At 48.9% G+C, this 23,888-nt stretch overlaps 1 protein-coding gene across 7 annotated transcripts in view; it reads right to left on the bottom strand.

Annotated features, from left to right (window-relative positions):
• The window catches only part of DSCAML1 (DS cell adhesion molecule like 1), a 307,623-nt gene extending 286,448 nt beyond the window's left edge, over window positions 1–21,175 (bottom strand). For 3 of the 7 annotated variants that reach the window (XM_038380607.2, XM_038380610.2, XM_038380609.2), the window contains exons 1-2: window positions 11,219–11,421; window positions 1,680–1,997 (exon numbers count right to left, since the gene is read on the bottom strand). In XM_038380607.2, the coding sequence (XP_038236535.1) occupies window positions 1,680–1,997; window positions 11,219–11,261 (361 nt within the window). In that variant the 5' untranslated portion in view covers window positions 11,262–11,421. Of the gene's footprint in view, window positions 1–1,679; window positions 1,998–11,218; window positions 11,439–16,872; window positions 17,032–21,049 lie in introns of those variants that run through there. The other 4 variants (XM_043500855.1, XM_038380611.2, XM_043500856.1 and 1 more) reach the window with 4 other exon arrangements.
• Between the last annotated feature and the right edge of the window lie 2,713 nt (window positions 21,176–23,888).

Genomic DNA, 23,888 nt, shown 5'->3' on the forward strand with positions numbered 1-23,888 from the left:
TTCCCCCAGAATCATCCCCAGTGTGCAGCACTAGGATGGCCCTCGGCTCTCTTCCCCACTAATCACTCTACAGAGCTCTCCCTACCAGCAAGTGGCCTAAATTATTGTTTGTTCTTGGCTCGGGTAGGATGCAGTTTTTGAAACATTATTGACACTCCGCCTCCTGTTTATCCAATACCCTGCCCTCATATCTACTATCTGTCTATGATGATATCAATCGATCCTCTTACAATAGACTATTACAGTCCCAGTTCCACGGCCTTGCCGGAAAAGCCTCTCCAACACGCAAAACCACATGGCAGCTGCATTTTAGCCTGCATGCTCACAGGCTCCACAGGGCACAATTCCTGTGGGAGCAACAATAACATCCCCATATATACTGTATTCATCATGTCAGGAAGGCTCACTTGGTAAAGCTCACCTCCAGACCCAGAGGTCACAGGTTCAAGTTTCACCCCAGGCTGTCTGCTCTGCTCTCTGGCACAACGCTTAGGGAGAAAAGCTAAACTCTTAATAGGAAACTAAACCCTTGTGCTTTCCATGGGCCATGTCCAAGTTACAGAGCCCACACAATAGATTCTTGGGACAGTCTGTTTTCTTGAGAGACAGGTAAGTATCATCACCCTCATATCACAGATGGGACGCAAGGCAGGAAAAATTAAGTGATTTGCCCAGGGTCATGCAGAGAATTAGCACAGAGATAGGACTAGAACCTTGGTCTCCTGTACCCAAGTCACAGGACTCTGCAGTCTCCATCCCATTTCTTGCAAATGGTGCAAGACGATACCCAAGCACCCTGGCAAATACACTTCCCAAGTAAACAGACTAACGTCCGTGGCTGAGTGTGAGCTGAAGCTGAGCCCAGAGGCTGCCGCCTTTGCCTGCACTATTGGCACCTTTAGAGTGAAGGGCGCAAGGCAGACACAATACAAAAGATACCAGGTAAAAATGAAGTTATTGTCTATCCTGGTTGCTGGCACACAAGGCAGTGCCCAGTTTGGGCCCTTGCTATGACCTGCTCTCTCTGCAGAGGCTCGTGCTCATGTGGCAAAAGGTGCTAGATACTGTTCTAAACCCATTATCTGAAGATACAGGCAGAAGGCCCCCGGAGCTCACTGCTGGCCACTGTGCTGCCTCCGGGCCTGATCCTGTGAATGGTTATTCCCATTCACACGCTGACTTGTGCGCATCGGCCCACTGGAGGCTGAGGCACTCCACCCAAAGCCTTGGCAGGAGCAGGCCCTACATTTACAGCTCACTCAGCTAGGACTTCCTCAGGTCTCCTTCCAACCTCAGGAACAGCCAGGCTTGGCTACCCAGAGGCTCTCCAAGTGCCATGCGGTCAGCGAACACACGTCTCCACAGCATGCTTTGCAGGGGACAGGCATTCATTCACTTGGAGGTGAAGTAACTTGCCCATGGCCATGCAGAGTTAGCAGCGGAACCAGGAATAGGACGCAAGCGACCAGAGTTCCAGCCCTAATCACCAGCAAGCCCTGATGCCACCCTCTTTAGTGGTTAATTGATGAAGTGAGCTCACTGTATCAGCCACTTTAGGCAATTCCATGGCACTGGAGAGAATCAGTCGGGACACATAAATGGGCTAATCATCGTCACAAACACAGAACACCAGCACCCCACCAACATCTCCAAGATCCGGCCCCCGCCCACGGCCCTACCTGCTTTAACACGGATATTGGGACTCCTGATTTTGCCCGCTGAGTTCTCCGCGGTACAGAAGTAGTCATTGTCGTGGATAAAGCTATTGAAGGCTGATGGCGAGAAGGGGTAGAGTTGCAAAGTCCCATTGGCATGGACATGCCGGATGTGCGGTACATCATAGATGTCGTCCCCTGTGGCGAGGTACCAGCGAAGGGCGGCACTGGGTGACCCTGCTGCGGGGCAGGAGATCACCACCCCGACCGTGCTGGAGAAGGTCACCTGCTGGATAGAGTCATTCACAAAGTAGAGACTGGTTCCAACATCTTCAGTGTGTGCTGTGGAGAGACCAGAGCCAACGGCATAGAGTTACTGCAAACATCCGACTCCTCTTGCCTGCAGAGCAATGGCTTCCCAATGACATGCCCCGGGAGCCCTCCTCAGGGAGCGACAAACAGCCCCAAAGAGAGCGGGCAAATTGGTGTATGAACACAGTGGCCCGGTACTTCCCACCTCTCCTAGGTCACCGCTCTCCCCAGCAGCTGGGCCGGGGCTGAGGGGATGCCTTGGAAACCCCAGCCCTTTCACAGCACAGCTATTTCCACAATTGCTAGGACACCTACGACTAATACAAGCTACATTTCCCAGGATGCCCTCGTGTGAGCCTCCCCACAGGTAAGTCACCTGTCCACTCCCTCCCCCGGGCCAGCTGAGTTAGGGAGCGAAGAGGCAGCCCGGGGGGGGGGGGGACACCTCCTGAGAGGTCTCCTCGGACAACAGGCCCCAGAAACAGGCCGAATTCTAAAGCGTGGGGATGGTTTTGTGACAGGAAGCTGTGTGAGAGCAGTGGGGCTTTGCCAGTCTCCCCCTCCAAAAAGAGGGGGTAAGGGAGCAGCTCTTCACAGCTGGGTCTCCCAAACTGCAATCAAGGTCTGGAAATGTAGGAAAGCCTCCCTCAACCTTCCTCCTCCTCCAGTGCAGGCGGAAAGGCCTTTCCCTCCCAGCTCCTCCACTCCGACACCTCAAACCTGGAAGGGGAGGGGACAGGTTTGCCGTCAAGGTGCCGAGTGGCTTAGAACCGATTTTTTAACTGCGCTACTTTTACGTAGGCAAAAGGACACTAATATAGAAAGCAGTGATCGGTGTTAGGGTATTAATAGCTCTAGCAAGAGCACAATCTCTCTGCTTGTGCTATAGCAGGGCCATAAGCAAATAACTACTCTACCGCTGGTTCAGAATGAGTCACAAGGGACCTTTCATCACCTCAATTTCTTCAACTTTGGGAGGAGAAAGAAGAGGGGGAGAAGGAAAAAGAGTCTCATCTGTATTAATATTCTTAGCTTAGCTTTTAGCTGCCCCTCCAGGGAGAATGCTTCATGACTGCTCATTTGATGAAAGGCTATTAACGCATTATTGGCCACAGCAACTCACATCAAAAAGCCGTGATGAGACCATCAGCACCCGCCTCCACTGAAAAAATAATATTTGTGTTTTCATCAGGAGGGGTGTTTGGAACCACACTCCTTGCTATGGGTAAGTGTCACGTCGCCAGCTGGCTCAGGCTTTCCTGAGCTGACAGGGGAAGGCAAACGTGGGAATGTTGTTATTTTACTTTACATAACAGAATCTTTAACCAGCAGGTCTCCCTCTCAGTGATGATAATAATAATAAATAATAATAATAATAGAACTACACTTCTGTGGAGTTGCTTTGATAAATTCTATAGAAAATTAAACATTATGGCACTTGACTTAGGTATTCTTGTTGTATAGAGATGGGGAAACTGAGGCACAGTGAAGCAAATTGCCCATGGGGTCTTAGTGCATCAAAGGGAAACCCAGGAGTCCTGGCTCTGGTCTTCAGCTGTAACCACCAGAACATGCTCTCTCATTGAGCTGGGAATACAACCCAGGAGCCCTCTACTCTACTCACTAAACAATTCCCCCTCTTATTTAATCCTTCCAGAGATGGAAATATAATCTCAGTCTCTCTCAACACCCATTAAACAGCCGATTTCTTGTTCCTCTCCATGTTTTGAGCAGGAACATCGACTATGACAACAAAATTTCCTTTCTCAAACTAACCAGAGTTCTACCAGCCCAAGTCAAGGATGCTGCAGTCAGTTTTGTGGCTACAAACTGGTAGATATCGATGATAAATTGATTGGGAATGTTACTGCTGATTAAATAACAGATTTACGGGTAAAGAAAAGATGCTTCATGCCCCCTCCCGTACATTCACAGCTAATGAGCCTTTGCACAAACAGAAATGGACAAAGACATTTATTTATTTTTTCTTATTGGGCTGACAAATGCTAGGAGACTCATGACAAAGACGGGGTAAGACAATCAACAGCTGATCCTCTGATGGCCTTTGAAAAGCTACTTGTGCTTTCTGTGGCACAGTGCCACTAAACAATCACATTGTGACACCTAATCTCTTTGGAGCAGGGGCCATCTTTTTGTTCTGTGGCAGCGCAGAGTCTAGTACATTGGGCCCTAGTCTATGACTGGGGCTCCAAAGAGTTATCCAAATATAAATAATGTCTTAAGGCTAGTTTGTTGTGATGAATCAGCATTTCTGCTGTTCAGAACGTCTTGACACTCATCCTGCCCATACACAAGAGCAAAATATGTCTTTACAATCAGATGAAGGAAAACAAGCAGAGAGAAAGCATTCATGTGCTAACCATCATGATAACATTTTGCATATTCCCTGAAACACAAGGCATGGAGACTACTCTACCTTTAAAGGTAGAGTGCACAAAAAATAGAACATCCTTTCTACTGTGTAGCTACATGCGTCATGTAAGGACCTAGAACCATGAATATTCTGTAGCTGTCTGCAACTCTGGTCCATGCCACAGTCCCTCTCCCTTTTCATCCACCCCCGCACCTCACAGCCCCTCCTGGAATCCTAGAGGTGCCTTTTAGCTGTGTGTGAGAAGAGGGCGGATTCTAGTAACTCCTTCACATCCCATCCCTTTTCTCAGCACCCCTCATTGCACTATTGCTGGAGGCCTCCCCGCTAGTCCCAACGAGAATTCCACTTGCTCTGCCCAAGAGCAGGCAGAATTGACTGTGCCAACCCCCCAAGTGAGTATCCCTGCTCAAGTGGAAGCCACAATTTGCAGGACACGTTGCCAGCTGTATGATGCAATGATCAGATATCATCCTGCTAGAGAACAATTTTCTCTGCAGACATCACCCTTGCATGCTGGATACACAGAGGGGGCGGGGGGAGGAATGGAAAAATACTTCATAAATAACAAGAGAAATTCAGATTACCAGCAAAGCTTTTTCAGGTCAAAGGGGAAAACGGATTTTTAATAGAAAATGGAAGTTATGGGATTGGTAGTAGTTATGTGACAGACGCATAGAGTTAAATCCATATAATCTCCTTTACCATTTAACATTGAGCACCATCCTAATCCCATGTTTCATAAAACTGTCTCCAAATCACAGAGAGATTAAAAATTTAGAAATAGCACTGCAATATTTTTAAACCAGAAATCGCTGCTGGCATCTGGTCACATGTGTTGACCCTAACCTAAATATTGAGGGCATTAATTTATACAGACCTCAAACGCTGGGATGGGTGTGGTGAAAATCGAAGTGTCCTATGGAAAGACAATATGTCACTGGCAGGGGCATTGTATTGAGTGCTGGAGTCCTGAACTCTGCCGGATGAGAGCTGCACAGGTGGACTAATATGTAGATGGACCGTGCCTATCTAGCACTGAGGAGAATATATTTTGAGTTATCACCGTGCAATCTTCTTAAGTCCTAGTAAATTACAACCTAGGATATTGAAATATTAATACCTCTATCTCAGCTGGGAAAAGTGAGTCATTTTGTTATCATCCCTTCGCAATATTTACTAGTCTTGTTCGCTGGACTCTTCAAATTGCAATATCTTTAGAAGCAGAGCCACTCTCAGCACCGCAGAAAGATGTGTTAGATGGAAAGCACTCATTTACTCTAATGAGAAGCCAAGGCAGAGTGACCATAAATTCACCCCAACCCTATCACTGAGCCACCTGAAGCTCAGGCTTGAGTCCTGTGCAAGAAACCATGCACGCTGAAGTTTTCAGTATGTGTATTCATCAAAAAAGATGCAGTTTTAAAAGCTTAATGCAGAGTGTATGTGGCTTTCAGGCCCAAGGCATTGGCTTTTCCCACTATACATGACTCAAGAGCTCAGAGAGGTGGTGATCACTAACCATTTACACTACACCTTTCCTCCCAAGGCGCTTCACACAAGCCACACACTTCTGCATACTGCAGCGCAGCCATCTCTACGATGAGATGTACACAGCAGCGTTAAGTAGGGGTTTAGGACAGGAAGTGAAAGAATAGGGAGTCCAGGTCACAATGCAAGAGGAATTTAGTGGGTAACTTGCAATGACTCCAAATGCACCTGGAGTTGCCATCCTACCCTTTTGCAGGATAGTATGGAAACATTAACCACAAGTGGTCAGGACCCCCCAGCATCACAACGTCCTCCGTCACACTGAGGCCCTGTGCGCCTGTTAAGAGGGCAGAGCACCACACACTGAACCTCAAATCCTAGTCCCAGTTGCACCTAGAGGCGAGATCTGATGCTGGGCTCACAGCCCAAATCAGCATGAAGGCAGAGCAGTCTCAACTCCCACCTTCCAGAGAGCTGAGAAGTCAGTCTCTGCAGCCTTTGCACACACCCAAACCAGACAGAGCATGTACACCAAGTTCTGATAAAACAAGCACACCCTAAATCCCTGCACAGAAAACACAACGACGACATGCACATTACCTGGTGCCCTACCTCTGCAAGGCAAAACTAAGCAAAAGAGGAGCTTGAAATGCAATTCTCCACCTCCTCCCTCTACCCTGAGATATTATGCGGGGAACAAGCAGAACTAGACAAACGGAATTTGCAGTGCCAGAGCAGGGGGTGCATGCACCAGCCTTTCATCTATGGAGACCTGATTTCAAGTTCTGCTTATGTCACATATGCAGCAAGTCTGGCAAGTTTTACCGGAGTCTCCACTGGACATTTGGTGACATCACTGAGCCAACACACATTTCAGGACCATGTCAAGTGTCCAATCAAGGGAGGCTCAGGACTGGACTAAGGTCCGGACTATGGTACATCTGAGGAGCATGTACATCAGCTGCTAAGCTCCGTCCTGAGTCAGCAGGCCATGACTTTCATTAGCCTTAAGCCTGCCTGCATGCTTCTACAAGCAAAGGTCAATTTCCCTCACACGTCCCGCAAGGTGTAAGAAATAAACCAAAAAGTGACTCAATAGACTGAACAAGCAGAAGGGAGTACTGAAATCCACTCAGTTGTGTCCTTTTCCCCAGTTCGTTAGGATGAATGTTAGCTATCTTTGGTTCCCACCAGCCTTTCAAAATGTAATTCCTGGTCTGGTCAGCAGATTAGCAAAGGCCAAGTAACTGGGTTTCTAGATATTTGATACAGGTTAGTCAGCAAGGGGTGTTTGCAATGCTATAGGGGACACTGGGGGGCTATTTTTAATTTAAGAATCTGGGGAAAGATTCTTTTTTTTAAAAAAAAAAAAAAAAAAAAAGCTACTTAGAATTTTGATTTCAAGGTACATAAAATTTTGGGCCTTAACTAGCCACCCTGTAAATGCACCAGCAGGGTACTTCCAAGTCTCCTGAAATAACCAAATACATTTGTGCTTCATTCTCTCCTAGGAAGTTGTATGTAACAGCCTGCCTATTCCGGAGTCTGCTGAATTCACATTATCCAACATACAGCTCAAAACTCACACGCTTCCATGTCAGGAGAATTCTTTCCACAAAGACACCTCCAATTTGATTCTCACACTGAGCTCAGCAGCTGGTTCAAACGAGGCAGGTGCATCTCAGTGCCACATGGGCAGAAAGAAGGGCACCACATTGGACACATATGGTGTCTTGTGGGTGCTCAAAGCATGGCCAGTGGATTCCTAAATTCACAACCCACTGCCAACCTCTGCAAGCTGGGCGAGGACAAAGGCTCCGAGCACGGGCAAACTGACAAGCAGTGATTGTTATTCCCTTCTGAAGAACACAAGTACCAGAAAATATTAGGGTTGCCTGTGTTAATTCTTCATTTAAGGCACATAGAGCTTTACACATGAGCAAGGCGTAGAGACTGGTCTCTTAACGAGTTGCCATCATGGCCCTGGTGTTGTAAAATAACAACACTGGGCACTGCCAGGACTTCAGTACTGCAAGCTCTTCCTCTGTGGATTTCATGGATTCCACGTTTCATTTCCAAGATAAATGAGCACCGTACCACATTGGGGGGCAGAGGGGGAGAGATTAAAAAATGCAAGCAACATATTTCACTGCTTCTCATATTTGAACACAGCATACACAAAATATCAGCATCACAAATCAGCAGGCAGAGAACTCCAGCAAAATCATACAGGGAGATTATTCCCCCAGTTTATCAAGATTTTGACTCGTATGCTCCTCCTGATCGTACTGCTTCCTATTTACATCGCCCTCCCTCCCATTGTTATGGCTCCTCTTTAATTTGTGTAATCAACCACCAAGCCCGCTTTCGCTCAACTCCTCGCTTGCTAACCGCCTATTTTATTTTATAAGCTAAAAAAATAAATAAATAAGCAGCTACAGTCTATTGAGGGATTTCTCAACTTTACTGGTCCCTGGGATCAAATGTTTATTTGCTTTTTGTTTCTAATTGAGCTCTTGTTCTACAGCAGAAATGTATTAAATGGTTATGCTTTGATACCTAGAAATATTAAAGTAGCTGAAAGGTTTATCATGCATTAAGCAATTCAATTTTTTATCCTATTATAATGAAACTTCCACTGTATTACTGTCCTCTCTTTGGAATTGTTCCACTTTAACACTTTCAGCACAGAGACTCTTCAAAATAAAATCTCTCTTGAACTGAAAAGAGAAAAAAATAATGAGGCCATAAGGTATAGTGCTAATGGAGGGTTTTAATTTGCTCTTCTCAGAAGAGAGAGCTCGGTAGCAGAGACTCTTTTCTAAGAGGCTGGGGCTGAAAATGAGCTGTGTTGGATTTATTATTTTCGATGTTGGGGGAGAAAAATCATTTTAGTGCCTTGGATGGTTATTTGTTTTGGTTTTTCTTTTTTACACAGGAAACATGCAAAGATATGCAAAGCAGACACTTCCATGTTCAGTACAGCAGCTCCTAAAAGCATGTCTAACAATAGCAATTTTGACTAAAGCTCCCAAACACAGATTTATTCCAGCTTTAATAAAACTATTTCATATTAAATAATTAAGTAATTGACTGTCACAACCACTCAGAGTGCACCATTAAACCTCAGTAAATATTTTAATTATATTAACATTAAAATAAATTCAATATACAATAGCAATCATATTTAAGGATGCAGCCCACTACCAATTTGTTTCCTTCACTACCTTTTTCCTAAGATTGCCTCTTGCTGTTTTCAGATGATGAAAGCGATTATTAAAGAAAATGTTTTGTAAACTGAAAGTAGCTCATTTTCCATAACATGGACGTTTCTGTTATTACTTTCGGGGGACCAGATAATAAAAAGGTAATTTACTACAAAAATCCCTGCAGAATCAGAATAGGGTCGCTTTTTTAGCTAACCCCAATCAAATATTATTACAAATGGACTGTAATTTAGCTACTAATGTTACATGCAGATGTCTTTTCTCTTAGATTGCATCTCTAGTTGGGGACCTTAGTTTAGAGCGCCTGGCATACTCATTGGGATGATGCTAACAATTCCCAATTTACAATTAATCCAGTGTGGTGGCTCTTTGACAGTAATTTTTTGTCCCAATCGGAGGGATCAAACCACTGGATTACATTTAATGTAGCATTCCGAGAGGAGAGGATGCGATTTTAAAGCATCCCTGGATTGAGTTTGTTTTGTGGGATTAGAATATTGCCGTAAATAGTCTCCGAGAAGTAAGGACAGCAGAACAAAGCTTTTAAAAAGTATCGCTACAAGCTTTAGCCTTTGAAATCTTGCCTGCACAAAGAGACGCTGGATAGGTAGAGAAAAATTTTAATATTCATGTAATTAAGGCGCTTCTGTGGGGCTGGAGAGCTGTGTGGGGAATCCCTCGCCACGGTAGGGATTTCAGCGGCTGCAAAGAGTTAACGTCACTAATTATCAGGTCGGGGCTCCCACTGCCAGGGTCCGCTGCCCCCATTAAAAAGCCTCCTCAAGCAAACTCTTCGAGTTGGGGCTCTTGGGCTTTTATTTTGTCCTTAAGACAGAAGTAGCGGCGTCACCTTCACTCCGAATCGAGTGTTAATGGAGCCCAGCGGGGCTCTGCAGCAGGTTCCATCCAGAGGAGGTACCGGTACCCCCACCCCCGCCACCCACTGGGCGGGGGTGCAAAGAGGCAGAAGGGAGCGGGCAGGGGCCCCACGCCCGGGGGTTCAAACACCCCTCCAACACCGGGTAGACGTCTCGAGGGGATATTTTTTTATTTTAGTGAAGCAACGACCCCCCCTCAATTGAGACCCTTCCCCGTGATCAGCAGGGGCGTCTTTACAAAGGCAGCGCTACCAGCTACCCTCCCCGCGCCCCACACACCCCATACCCCCGGCAGCCCTGGGCTTAGCATCCTTTCCGGACGGGCTGGGCTGGGCTGAGCCCTGCCTGCTCCAGCCCCACGGAAAAGCGGGGGGTGCCCCCCCCGGGATCAGGTGCATTGCAGTCGGGGCTGCAGGTCTGGGCTTGCCCGTCACCCGGACCTTGATTAGCCCCATGGCAACCCGAGCCCAGAGGGGCCCCGGGCGTGCAGAACCAGCCAGCCCCGTGGGCACTACAGCTGGCGAGGCGGGTCCTGCCCCCCTCCCAACGTCCTGCTCTTTGCAATTACACCCTCACAACCATTAATTGTTGAATTAATAATCCAGGTCGTTGCAGCAGGGCTGGGAACTGCCCCTCTCCCACGAAGTCGGAGGGGGAGGGAGCTGCACAAATCCCCTTCTCTCCCCCCCATCATAGAAGATCAGGGCGGGAAGGGACCTGGGGCGGGGGGGTCTAGTCCAACCCCCTGCTCAAAGCAGGATCAACCCCAACAGTGGTTCCTCCTGCCAGCTCCCAACCCCCCCCATACCAGGGACTCGAAAGGGTTAAAAGCAGCGGGGGGCAGCCCAGGGCAGGCTCAGAAACTGCTCCGCATCCTCCGTGCGGGGGGCACGGGACTCAGAGCCGCTTCGTGAGGGCCCGAAACTCCGAGCCCCGAGGGGAGCTGCCCCCCCGCATCAGCCTGGCACCTGCCCCGCCCCCCCCGACTGACAGCCGGGCCGGGCCGGGCCGGGCCGGGCGGGGGGCGGCTCCTGAGCCCGAGGTGCAGCAGAGCAAGGGGCTGGGGGGCTGCCCGGACCCCTGCCGGCCCTGGGCACCGCTCCGGCGCAGGCGGGGACAGGGCTTGGCTGCAGCCCGACTGGTAGGAGCGGTGGGCTGGGCGCAGACACGCCCCGGACCGGCCCGTCCCCTCGGGCCGGAGCACAAGGCGCAGGACAAGAGCCCGCTGGCCAAAGAGTAACCCCCCCCCCCGACGGGACATACCTTTTTGCAAAGAGTACAGCAGGAAAAAAGTTACCAGCCACATGCCATAAAGAGCACCTATTTTCTCTGGGATGCAGTGCAATTCCTTGCCGTGCTGTGCCCCCAACGTGCCGCGATCCCTGCCTTTCCCCGGACTATCCAGGTTCAGATGCTCCCAGCTGAGCTCCCAGCAGCTCCTCCTTCCCCTTCTCCCCAGCTAGTGTCATCTGGAGGGTGGGCAGGGCTGTCTGTGCACTCCCCGCCCACACTCGGCATGCGCTGGGGGGGAGCAGCCTGGCCATATGCACTTCCACTTGGTACGGGTGGGGATAGATTATCTATTTTATCTGAATAGTGGGGGGACATTTTCCAGATTCAATCTCTCTGCACCAGGGAACGTGATCATGTATAAAAGCTTGTCATTTGCATACACACAATAGAGCTCCTTTATTAAAGGAAAAGGCACTCACCTCCCTGGCTCCAATGTACAGACCAGCATTTCACAAGTGCACACGGAGACACCTGCTTGCACATGTACAGGGTTTGGTAACTGTACAAACAGATTGTGCACAGACGTTCATCCTTCCCCACCCAAGACCTGGGAGCACTCCAAAATGCACCTTGGAAGAGGTGGCTCATAAGATGCTCCCCCCTTGCCTGGGACTGCCCACACCTATAAAGTTAAACATGCACAGAAGATACAGAAGCAGGGCCTATACATATAGGCACAGTGAGAGGCAAGATACAGATTGTTGTGGGGACGGTGGTTGTGCCCCACCACAGTAAGTTGGTTTTGCACTTAAGTAGAGTGATTCAGAACAAACAGTTCTAGCGCTCTCTCTAAAGTAAGTGTATGTGTACACACACACACACACACACACACACTTCTGTTTATTCATCCCTGGAAGCTGCATTCATATCAATAGTTGGCTGTTTGTAGTCCATTCTGTTCATCTTCTCTCCCCTGTAGGCTATAACAAGCTTTGCCTACGGCTGTCACTGCTGTACAGCTGGGGGGGCAGAACTCAGCTCTCCCAGTACAAAGAGGCACCCCCCCCTACTGTTTGCATTTCAAGTAAACTCTTCTTTAACTTGTTAGTGGTACAGGCCTAGGACAATCAAGTGGTACAGGGCCTAGGACAAACAGATCCTATTCCTGCCAACAGATGGCCAAGTTCAACCCTACTGGGCAACTGGCCTATTTACAGCACTGTTGACTAGGAGCACTGTTGAACTGAGAAGGCAAGAGCTAGTTGGATTTTTTTTTCTCCCTAAAAACAAAAATAATTTTTCACTCAAAACCCAACAGCTTTCATGGGGAAATGGTTGAAGTTTTTCAGTTTGACAAAAAAATTAAGAGGTAAAAGTTTTCAGGTTTGGGTTTTCAAAGAAAAATTTTAGGCTTTTCATTGAAGACTTGGAATTTTTCATGAGAAATTAAAAAAAAAAAAAACAAACAACACACACCTAGATTCTCATGAAAGTGATTTGGCATTTTTTGACCAGCTCTAGTTCCTACTAATTCTTAACGTTTCTAGAGCTCTTTGTACATGCTGGAAAGCTACTAGCAAGATAACCCCACACAGTGCTCCTAGGAGGCAGGTAAGCATTATGTTCACTGAACAGCTGGGGAAGACAGACATTATGAGGTGACATGACATATGACCACCCAATAAGTCAGCGATACCAGAACTCCAGGATTCCTGGTCCAGTATCCCCTGGGAGCTGCTATCTTTGGGTATTGTCTACCTCCCTTTTCACCTGCCCTTGACACAGCCTGCACTATCCTTTCCCTCCCCATTTAGGAGCATCCAGTGGTAGCATCTATCATCCCAAAGGGTCTGTCCCCCCCAGCACTCATGGAGTCTGGGAGAACAGCTGTTTGCACCTTCACCGAGCCTCTTGTCTACAGATCTCAAAGCACACTGCAGACATGAGCTGCCCTTCTAGCCAAGCATGGCACTGGAGGTGCTCTCTGCCTCCATTTTCCAGCATTTGCTGCCTCTCCTGGGGGCTCAGCCCTCCAGCTTGGTCACTCCGATTTCAACCCTCTTCCAAGTGAGGAGTCCAAACAAAACATGTCTTTAACCCACTCTGCAGGCTGGACTCCCAGGCCCACCTGTAAACCTCTCCACTTCAGGACAGCAACCCAGCTCCCCTGCTATTCTCCTAGAACCCTTTCACTGGAACCCACTTTGCTCCCTGGGGGCCTGCTGCTGCCAAACTGAATTCTCAGCCCTTGATGATGCCCAGGTGTTTCAAACTCACTTGACCCCAATTAGCCCTGCTTCCTTTTGCTGGGAGGCAACTAATTATGGAACAGGTGGGTCTGATTGAAGTCAGCTGGCTAGCCACAGGCCTCCTGGCCCTCAAAGGGGCGGGGCAGACCAGCCTGTTACAGACTTGAAACAATCCTCACCCATCTTTGTAAAGCATTGTGAGCTCTGGCCATAAGAGGGGCTCTGAGCGCATTGTACCCCCTGCCCCCTTCCGGGGAGACAGACTGGTAAAGACTGCCCTCATTGTACAGAAAGGGACTTTCAGGCACAGAGTGGTACCTGCCCACAGTCACACAGCAAGCCAATAATAGTACCCAGAATAGGACCCAGGAGTCCTGGTTGCCCACCCCATTCTCCAGCTGCTAGAGAAAACAGTCCATCAGTCTGGGCAAACTTGAGAAATGGTCCAAAGTAAATGGGATAAAATTCAACAAAGACAAATGCAAAGTACTCCACTTAGGAAGGAACAATCAGCTGCACACATACAAAATGGGAAATGACTACCTAGGAAGGAGCATGGAGGAAAGGGATCTGGAGGTCGAAGTGGATCACAAGCTAAACATGAGTCAACAGTTTTCAGAGTAGCAGCCGTGTTAGTCTGTATTCGCAAAAAGAAAAGGAGTACCCGTGGCACCTTAGAGACTAACAAATTTATTAGAGCATAAGCTTTCGTGAGCTACAGCTCACTTCATCGGATGCATTTGGTGGAAAAAGCAGAGGAGAGATTTATATACACACACACAGAGAACATGAAACAATGGGTTTATCATACACACTGTAAGGAGAGTGATCACTTAAGATAAGCCATCACCAGCAGCAGGGGGGGGAAAGGAGGAAAACCTTTCATGGTGACAAGCAAGGTAGGCTAATTCCAGCAGTTAACAAGAATATCAGAGGAACAGTGGGGGGTGGGGTGGGAGGGAGAAATACCATGGGGAAATAGTTTTACTTTGTGTAATGACTCATCCATTCCCAGTCTCTATTCAAGCCTAAGTTAATTGTATGCAGTTTGCAAATTAATTCCAATTCAGCAGTCTCTCGTTGTAACACTGTTGGAAAAAAAAAAGTGAATATCATTCTGGGATGTATTAGCAGAAGCGTTGTAAGCAAGACACAAGTAGTAATTCTTCTGCTCTACTCCACACTGGTTAGGCCTCAACTGGAGTATTGTGTCCAGTTTTGGGTGCCACATTTGAGGAAAGATGTGGACAAACTGGTGAAAGTCCGGAGAAGAGCAACAGAAATGATTAACAGTCTAGAAAACAAGACCTGTGAGGGAAGTTTGAAAAAAATTGAGTTTGTTTAGTCTGGAAAAGAGAAGACTGAGAGGGGACATGGTAACAGTTTTCAAGTACATAAAAGGTTGTTACAAGGAGGAGGGAGAAGAATTGTTCTTAACCTCTGAGGACAGGACAAGAAGCAATGGGCTTGAATTGCAGCAAGGGAGATTTAGATTGAACATTCGGAAAAACTTCCGAACTGTCAGGGTGGTTAAGTACTGGTATAAATTGCCTAGGGAGGTTTTGGAATCTCCATCCTTGGAGGTTTTTAAGAGCAGGTTAAACAAACACCCGTCAGGGATGGTCTAGATAATACTTAGTTGTGCCACAAGTGCAAGGGACTCGACTAGATGACCTCTCGAGGTCCCTCCCAGTCTTACAATTGTAGGAGTCTATGATCCCACCTATTCCTTTCCTTTTCCTTCACTCCATCACTGTGTGTCATTGTTTCCCTTTCAGCCCCTAAGCTAGTGACTGTGCTCCTAGAAAAAAAGCTCTCTCGGGGCTGGTCTGCTCTACAAAGTTAGGTCAGTGTAAGTACATTGCTCAGGGCTGACAAAAATCACACCTGGGTGATGTAATGAAGCCAATCTAAGCCCCAGTACAGACACTGCTAGGCTGACAGAAGAATTCTTCTGTGAACCTAGCTACCGCCTTTCGGAGAGGGGGATTTCTACAGCAATGGAAGAGCTCCTTCTGTCACTGTAGTGAGGGCTACAGCAGCGCTGTGACATGGTAGCAGTTCTAGTGTTAACCTACCGTTCAACTCTCATGGCTTCTAGGGCACATTGATGGAAATTCTATAACAGTGATGTGTATTGTATGGGTGTGTGTCTATTTTATAGACACACACACACACACACACACACACACACACACACACAGAGGAAGCTCTTTGCTCATTCACACTGGCATCCGTTACCCCTGTGTGGAGTCCACACTTTCCCAGAGTTCCTCGCTGCCCCAGGTTTTGCAGCCCACCTGTCCTGCCGTAAAGGCCAAGGCAGAGACACTGCTGTGGCTGCCAGGGCACAGCGCGTGCTGCAGGCTCCACTCCAGTCCTTCCCTCGGGAGTGGAGGAGCACGTCAATTGCTGGCTTCAGAGCCAACCTCGGCACGTTGGCTACTCAGTGAAGAAATTGATATTCCCGGCCATCCCCAGGACAACAAGCTCACCCACCTGATGCTCCTGTCACCTCCTTCCCCAGTCAGGAACTCACCAACAGCTGGGGAAGGTGAGCCAGCTAGTGCAGGGGGCCAGTGAGTCTGAATTACTAGCAGGACACTTCTGGGGAACCCACGCCCCGGGTGGCAAGCCCCATTCCGAAACAGCTCTGCCCCTTGTGAATACACTCAGTCACACAGGCAGCTTGAAATGGTAAGAACAACATTTTGCACCTCTTGCTATCTATGCACTTGTGCTTTTCTTCCAAGGATCTCAAAGCACTTTACAGACATTGGGCTTTATTCTGCTCTCACTTGCATAAATCTTGAAGCCAGTGGACTCACTCCTGCCTTATGACAGTGTAACTGAGAACCAAATATGTGCCCTTATCCAAATAACACTCACTCATGTGAGGTAAATTTAAGTGATATATGGAGGTTCACTTCACCTACCACTGAAATGCAGCCACCTCTGGAATAGAATGCAGCAGCAGTTTAATATTGCACCATTAATATGCCACAATAGTTTAGGTCAGCAAATGAAAAATAACCTATCCAATTGAAACTGCAGGGTAGAGCTTGCTATAGCCTCAGGAGCCTTAAAATATCAATAAAATAAGTAACTAATTTAGGGAGGCAGAATGCGATTCCCTGAATTGGAGACTGGCCAGGGTACCAGGGTAAATATCTTTACTGCAGCAGAGAACTCCCTGAGATCCGTAATGAGCACAAACTATTATTAATTATTATTATATGAATTACAGTAACACAGAGGCCTCAAATGAGATCAAGGGCCCAATGTGCTAGGCACTGCATGCACTGAAAATAAAAAGCTTTAAGTTCCATGTGGCAGGGCCCAAGCTAAGTATGTGATGAGAAGTGCCAGGCGGGTACAACGGACAGATGGGGGAAGAATAAAGACAATGGCTAAGGTGCTGAGACCACTGCTTACCGTGCTGGTAATATTGTCTCATTGTTTCCTCCTATTCATCCATTGGTCTGCCTGTATGCATCCGTTGTCTCGTCTTCTACTCAGATTGTACGCTCCTTAGGGCAGGGACTGTCCTCCTGTTGTGTGTGTGTACATAGCCATGGCTGGGGTTCCTAGGTGCTACAATAACAACAGCGAGATGCCTGTGATCAGCATAACAAGCAGCCATTGATCAGTGCTTTGCAGGCATCGTGGCAGAGGTGAGCTTTAAAGAGGGATGCAAAGGACAAGGGGTCAGAGCCTCAGTGTCACGTCCCACCTGACCGATGCCACCTCCAGGCACCAGGCTGGGGCCCTGCTATAGCACTGATCACAAAGGAAGAGTGGTCGGGACCTGAACCAGCTGATCAAGCTGAAGCGGTCCCTAGACCCTGGGCCCAGAGAAGCACCCAAACAGTGAGTTCTCATCCTAGCCTGAGCCTGCAGAAGTAGGCTGAAGTCTTGCAAGAACAGGCTCACATGCAAGATTAATGGTCCTTCTGCTTCTGCTCCCAGCTGGCAATGCCAAAAAGGACAGCCTCTCTCTGCCATCCCAATCCAGCCAAGTGGAAGAAGCACATTACGGAACATCAGACCCTCTGGACAGGTAGTTCAGTAACTAGGCTGAAGCCCAGTGGGGAGGGATTCTGTCTCAGGGAGACAGCGTTACCTAGTGGTCAAGTGGCAGGACACCTGAGTTCTATTCACTGCTCTGCCATTGGCTTGCTGGGCATGTGTCTTCCCCTCTCTGCATCTCAGTCTCCCTATTGGCAAAATGGGTGTAACTACCATGATCCAGGCCCTATGGGGGTCAATGGGAGTTTTGCCATTGGTTTCAATGGGGCCAGGATTTTACCCTCTGCAAACTAGGTGTTATCCAACCTCCAGCCTGCTCCCCCATCCCTCTGGTGAACCAGCCCATTTCCTCCCCCAAACCCCTCACTGAGGCAAGAGTGGGAGCCTCCCACCCCGGACGCATGCTGGCTGCCTGCCCTCATTCCCGGCTGACAGCTATTACAAAGAGGGCAGCCAAGAGAAGGCTGATAGTGGGAATCTGCTGGCCATCCAAACTGCAACAATAGCTTCCTCTTCTGTGTAGGAACATTGGCTTCAGGTGCAGCTGTGGCACTCCCACTCCAAGCCCCCAATGAGACCGGGGCGTGTGGGCTGGGAGGTGCAGGAGACAGCGCTGTCGGGAGGCATGTTGGCACTGTGGTCGAGGCCTTGGAGATATCCATTCGCAGCACATGACACGGGGGAGCAAACGCTGCTCCACGTTTCATTTTTAGCTTCTCTTGCTGTTCAGCATCGCTGATAAGTTCCCTGGTCACTCCCACCCAGGCAGCAGGGCTAGAAAGGTATTAAATGGCATCCATCCCCGCAGGGCAAAACTACCTCTGTGTGAAAGCAGCCAGAGAGAGGGCAGAGAAACAGCTGGTGGCTGGGCAAGTTGGGTGACAGGCACAAGCCTGTGCTCTCGACAGCTTTGGTCCAGTCTTTCAGCTGGCTAGTACCTTTCATTGAAGCCCCTTTATTCCTCCCATTGATTGTTCAGAGGAGGCTGTTCAGCTTCCATCCTCCCTGCACTCGGACACACGCTACGCTAATGGCCCTCTGGATTCTGCTAGCTACATCTTGGAGCTGGCTCCTGCCAAGCCAGCGCCTGGGTGCTCTGCCGAAGTTCACATCCCACACACATTGGTGCAAATGGGTTTTTACTAGCCTAGGTATTCTTGGAGCTTGCCCATTGGGATACTCATGGGAAGCATTTTTAAAATTTCTTTCTGCAAGTGTTCAAACCGGACAGCTGGTATCACCCCATCGGGGACCTTGAATGACACCATGGGGTTTTATACAGCTGTGAGCTGACAAAGGTGAAAGTCATCCAATTCATTATTTGTTCAGGTCTAATCCACACTTTTGGTAGCACATATGAGGCTCCATGAAAGCGAGACAGTAAAAGTGCAACATGGGAAAAGTGTGCGTCACAGCCTTCCTCTAGCGACTGGTCCACCAGCAGGTAGCAGCCTACCGCTGATAGTAGCTAATGGAGTTATTCTTTTAGTGGCAGAGGTCTGTGCTGCTGTTCTGAAGGTCCCTGGTTCGTATCTCACTGATGACACTGGGGGGAGGAATTACTGCAAAAACTCATCTCTTCATTGCTCATTTTGGACCCAAATATATTTCTATCCCTCAGAGCCCTGAGACACTCTCCATTTTCTCACTGCAAATGATTTCCCTCTGGATTGTGCAGCCAGTACAAACAAACAATGTTTTACACCACTCACATGAGCATGATGTATGCTATTTTGAACCCGGGGTGTAATTTTCAGAGTAGGGCCCAGCCGGGGACTCGATAGCTCAGATTGGCCTGATGAAAGGCTCAGGCACTGAGCCTGACAGTCAGCAGCGAGTGGCTGAAAGTTGTTGCAGTCTGATGGACGCTGGGTGGCCTGTTTGCAGGGGTCTCACTCCAGTCATCAATCACAGCCATGGCCTCTGCCCCAGGGGCTACTAGCAGCCTGGTGCTGAAGCCAATGACAGAATGGCCCGTGGTAACTAAAGTTTCTCACAGCAAGCTTGAGGCAGGCTAGTGGGACAGCTTGCCTTGCTGTTGCCCATGCTGTAGCTGTTCTGCAGATAAGCAGAGTTTCTCCATTTCCCTTTTCCCCCAGCATCAGCCTCCCTTGGAAATATTTTCCAGTGCAAGGAGAGCAAACTGCATCTGTGCCCACCAGGGCGGTCTCTGGAAAAAGTCTGCCAGCCCCAGTTCATCTGCTTGGGCCAGAAGCACCCTGGCATATGGGCGTAGTTTGGGGGCAAAGGGGGGAATGGGAGGATGTCGCCCACCAAAACTGCAAGCCTCAGGCAGGCCCTGAATTTGTTGTTCCCCTCCTCCCCCACGCGTGGCCCTTTTGGCCTGACCAGAGCTGCCTCCCCAAATATAGAAGTCAAACTGCACCTATGCCCTGGTGCCAAAGCGAGCAGCTTTCTCAGTGGCCAAAGAGAGCAGCCCAGCAATCCAGAGGCATCCCTCACATTTACCCTTGCCAGCCTTTGTTCCAAGGCCAATAACAGTCTGACAAATCCCTGGACAATAAACCCTCAAAGAGGCACTGTTAATTACAATAAGAGGAATACGTTCCCCTCCTTGCTCGCAGACACTCTCAAAGCACTTCACTGACTCATTCACTTCATTAGCCTCACCACACCCTGGGGCGTTAGCAGAGAGATAAGGGACTTGCCACAGGCTAGGCAGCAAGTCAGTGTCACAGCTGGGACTAGATCCCAGCCCCTGCTGTACCCACAAGACAGTGCCTTGGAACCATCTAGTGGGATTAAAAAAGGCTCCACTTAGCTGACGGTGGAACAAGCACACTAGGGCAGGAAGCTTCACCCCAGAGCTGCTCCATTGTTAAAGGTCAGGCGAGTTTGAATCCAAACCAAAGCAAAGCAGAGAGGGGCAGTGCACATGGACTTAAACTTGTTACGTTTCACAGCAAACAAGTTAGATGAAAACACAGAATACTCTTGGTGGAAGGGTGGGACATAATACTACTTGATTGCTTAGAATTCAGAACAATAGCACACAAGAACCCCAAAACAGAGAGAGACAAAGCAGGATGCTCCCTAAAGCAGGGACTCAATCCACCTACACCTTACTGTTGGCTGCAAATGGCTTGCAGCTAGGCCCAGCTCACACACTTCCCCAGAATCCCCTCACCTGCAAGCCGGACCAGGAAAAATTCCTGAAATTGAAAGTGACTGCTCCCAATACACCATAAAATGGAAAGTCTCGGCAGGCTGTGTAACTTGCCAAAGTACTGAACTTTTACTCAGCTCTGAGTGGTCCAAAAGCCTGCAACTGTATTCCCATTGCCCAATTTCCCCAACCCCTCCAGGGCACCAAATGCCCCACTGAGTTCAAGTCCCCCTACAGTTTCCATTATTAGATAGCACTCCCCAGCCCAGCCTGTGGAGCAGCAAGGCTGTGTGCTGATCCACGCCTTGCTTTGTGGGTGCCCAGATGGCACCCTCCTAGACATGCAGAGCCCAGGTTGTTTTCTGCAGGGCATGTGGAGATAAGCAGGGGGCATTAGGAGATGATGCGACATTGAGAGACCGGGACTGTGAGCCTAGACCCAGCCCAACCACTGACCTGCTGTGGGACCTCAGGACAGCACCTTCTCTTCTGGCTCCCTTTCCCCCTCTGCACAGCGGGGTGAGGAGACTTCTCCCCTTCGGGAGAGTCCTTTCCAGTCCACAGCACAGTGTGTGGGACGCACCAGTCTGCCCCAGCCACAACAAACAGAAAGCAGCAGGAGGGACTCAGAGCCCTGACAGCAGGGGAGGAGACACGTACAGCCTGCAGCAGCTTGTAACTAAATGGCCATTATAGGGCTGCAGCTACCTGCCAGCCTCTGCCAGATTTAAAGGCCAGCTCTTAGTGAAGTGTGCTGGGGAGAAAACTCCTATGAGTGGGCTAATCTGTAATCATTGGGAGCTAGGCTCCTAAAGAGCTGTGGAGATCTGGGCCTTAGTCTCTCTGTACCCCAGCTTCCTATCTGTAAAATGGGGATAATAGCACTGCCCTGTGAGGGTAAATCCATTAAAGCTTGTGAGACACCCAGATGGGGGCCAGGTAAGCGCCAAAGATGCACAGACTTCAGTGGGGCTCAGTGTGGGCACAGCATTCCATCTACCCCTGGTGGGCTGGATCCTAAATGAGCACCTCCTGCCATGTTCCACCCCAGAAATGGCTGGTTTTCAGTAGGGGGTAAAATGAGCCACCCCCTATAGCTTGTCAAGTGCTTTGTGTCCCTTCAGGGTAAAGTTGGAGACCACACCTGGAAATTCAGCTCGCTGTGCAAATGGACTAGAATATCTGGAGTTCAAGGAAATGTGCTCTTTAAATAAACTTGATACATTGGTGCATTGTGTGGTGAGCACAGGCAGCTCAGTGAGGGGCCAAGCCCTGGGCTCTGGCGCTGAGGAAAGGACAGGTGATCTCAGGCTGGGACCATTTATCCCCTCGGCTCAGAATACTCCGGGTGGCTCCTCAGTCACAGGCCCAAGGAAATCTTTCCAGGAAATAAGCTTGTTTCATGCCTCCCCCTAGTGTTTGTTGAGGACCACAGCGAAGAGAAGAGCCTGCTGTAGCTCACGAAAGCTTATGCTCCAATAAATTCGTTAGTCTCTAAGGTGCCACAAGTACTCCTTTTCTTTTTGGACCAAACTGTGCACAATACTCCTATGCAGTTTAGCTGTAGCCGTGTTGGCCCCAGGAGATTAGAGAGACAAGCTGAGTGAGGCTATAGCTTGTATATAAAAGATAAAAAATATTCCCTCACCCACCTGCTCTCTCTATACACAATCCTGTCATGCAACAAACAAAGGCCTGGGAGATCTCAGAGCTTCCGTCACTCGTGATTCAGCAATGCCTGAAAGAGAACACACTGGTCTGTAGATGTCCCCAAATCATCCCTAAAGAGCTAGTAGCAATGGGCTCTGCATTTGGGGTGCCAATTTCCTTCATGGTGTTACACAGGCTGCTCCTGGGCAGGGTATCTTGTTCCAGTAACAGGCAAGTGTCCAGGACCCAGTTCTGCACTTAGCCATATATATGGCTGTTTAAGCAGGTCTCTGCCAGGGACTTTCCACTTTGCAGCATGCAAAGAACATCTACAACATCCAGCTCGGCTCCATGTGGGGTTCAGCCACTGGCGCATGTGCACATACAATACAACTGTGCTTTTCATAGCCTCCCATCCCAAAAGCTGTACAAAGACAACAAGTACACAACAGCCGAGAGGAAGAGCAAGACGACACACAGACAAGGGGGAAGAATTTGTAGGGCTTCTTCTGAGATTTGAACTGTGATGGCAAGTCAACGAGACAGAGATGTGGAGCCGACTGTCCCAGAGCTCAGCCCCCACCATGCACCCAAGCATGCTGAATACCTTCTAAAAGCAGGCCACCTATTAAGGTGCCTAAATGAGGGCTAAGGGTGGGATTTTCTAATATGCCTATGATTTAGGAGCACAACTCCCAGGGGCTTTCAACAAGATCTGTGCTCCTGAATCACTTAGGCACATTTGAAAATTGAAAATCCCCCCCCCCCCCCCCGAGCTCTTTGGAAAAATCTGGTCCTGGCTGCAGTTGCTGGCCACAGGCAGAAGACTGATTCTGATAACGGCTGGAGTGCATGGAGGTGCAGCCAGCCATAGGCTTAATGCAGTAAGGAGAGAGGGTTGGTGAGTTACTCTGCTGTTCCACCAGGGCCAAATTCCATGAGCAAGCCTAGAGCAAGTACAAATGGTGGCATGAGGATCCTTCATTTGTGAATGAGCTTCCAGTCCCCAAGGGACACATCCACTGCTCAGGTTACGTAGCTAAGACCAGAGACAGAAGATCCAGGTCTCCCAGGTGCAGAATACACACTGCTCACACTCCATCCTTCTCTCCGAGGCACGTCCCCGGGTCTTAAGCATTCTTTGCTGCTCATGGGAACCCCTTGGCTGCAGTAGGGGAAGGCATCCATCTTAGGTGCAATCAGTTATTGTGTAATAACTGCTGTGGGGCATGTGTAATGTGGAACTAAGGACTGAAAGGTTATTTGATTTGGGCAATGGGACAATTTATTACCTTGCTGTGCTGCTTTAATGGCAGCCCCCTTGTTACTGATTGATGTGGGGGCATTCAGGGAGCCAGACAAAGGGAGAACGAAGCATGCGCCTGGCTCCTCACCAGCCTGGCCTCAGCTCCTCTGCATTGTCAAGTGTTTCTCATGGGCTGCATTCATCACCGTTTATTGCTCTGCTGTTTTAACTATTCAGAAGACATTTTGTGTTGATGTTTCTCTGCAAAACTCCTGGGCCAAGTGCACCCCTGTGGAGTCACTGGGATAGAGTCAGTGGAGTTACCCTGGGGATTTGACTGGTTGAGGGAAGCTTAGACCTTTATGAAAGCAAAGGATGAGGGATAGCATGGCCTAGAGC

This window comes from Dermochelys coriacea, chromosome 22, assembly GCF_009764565.3.
Source record: "Dermochelys coriacea isolate rDerCor1 chromosome 22, rDerCor1.pri.v4, whole genome shotgun sequence".
NCBI lineage: Eukaryota > Metazoa > Chordata > Testudines > Dermochelyidae > Dermochelys > Dermochelys coriacea.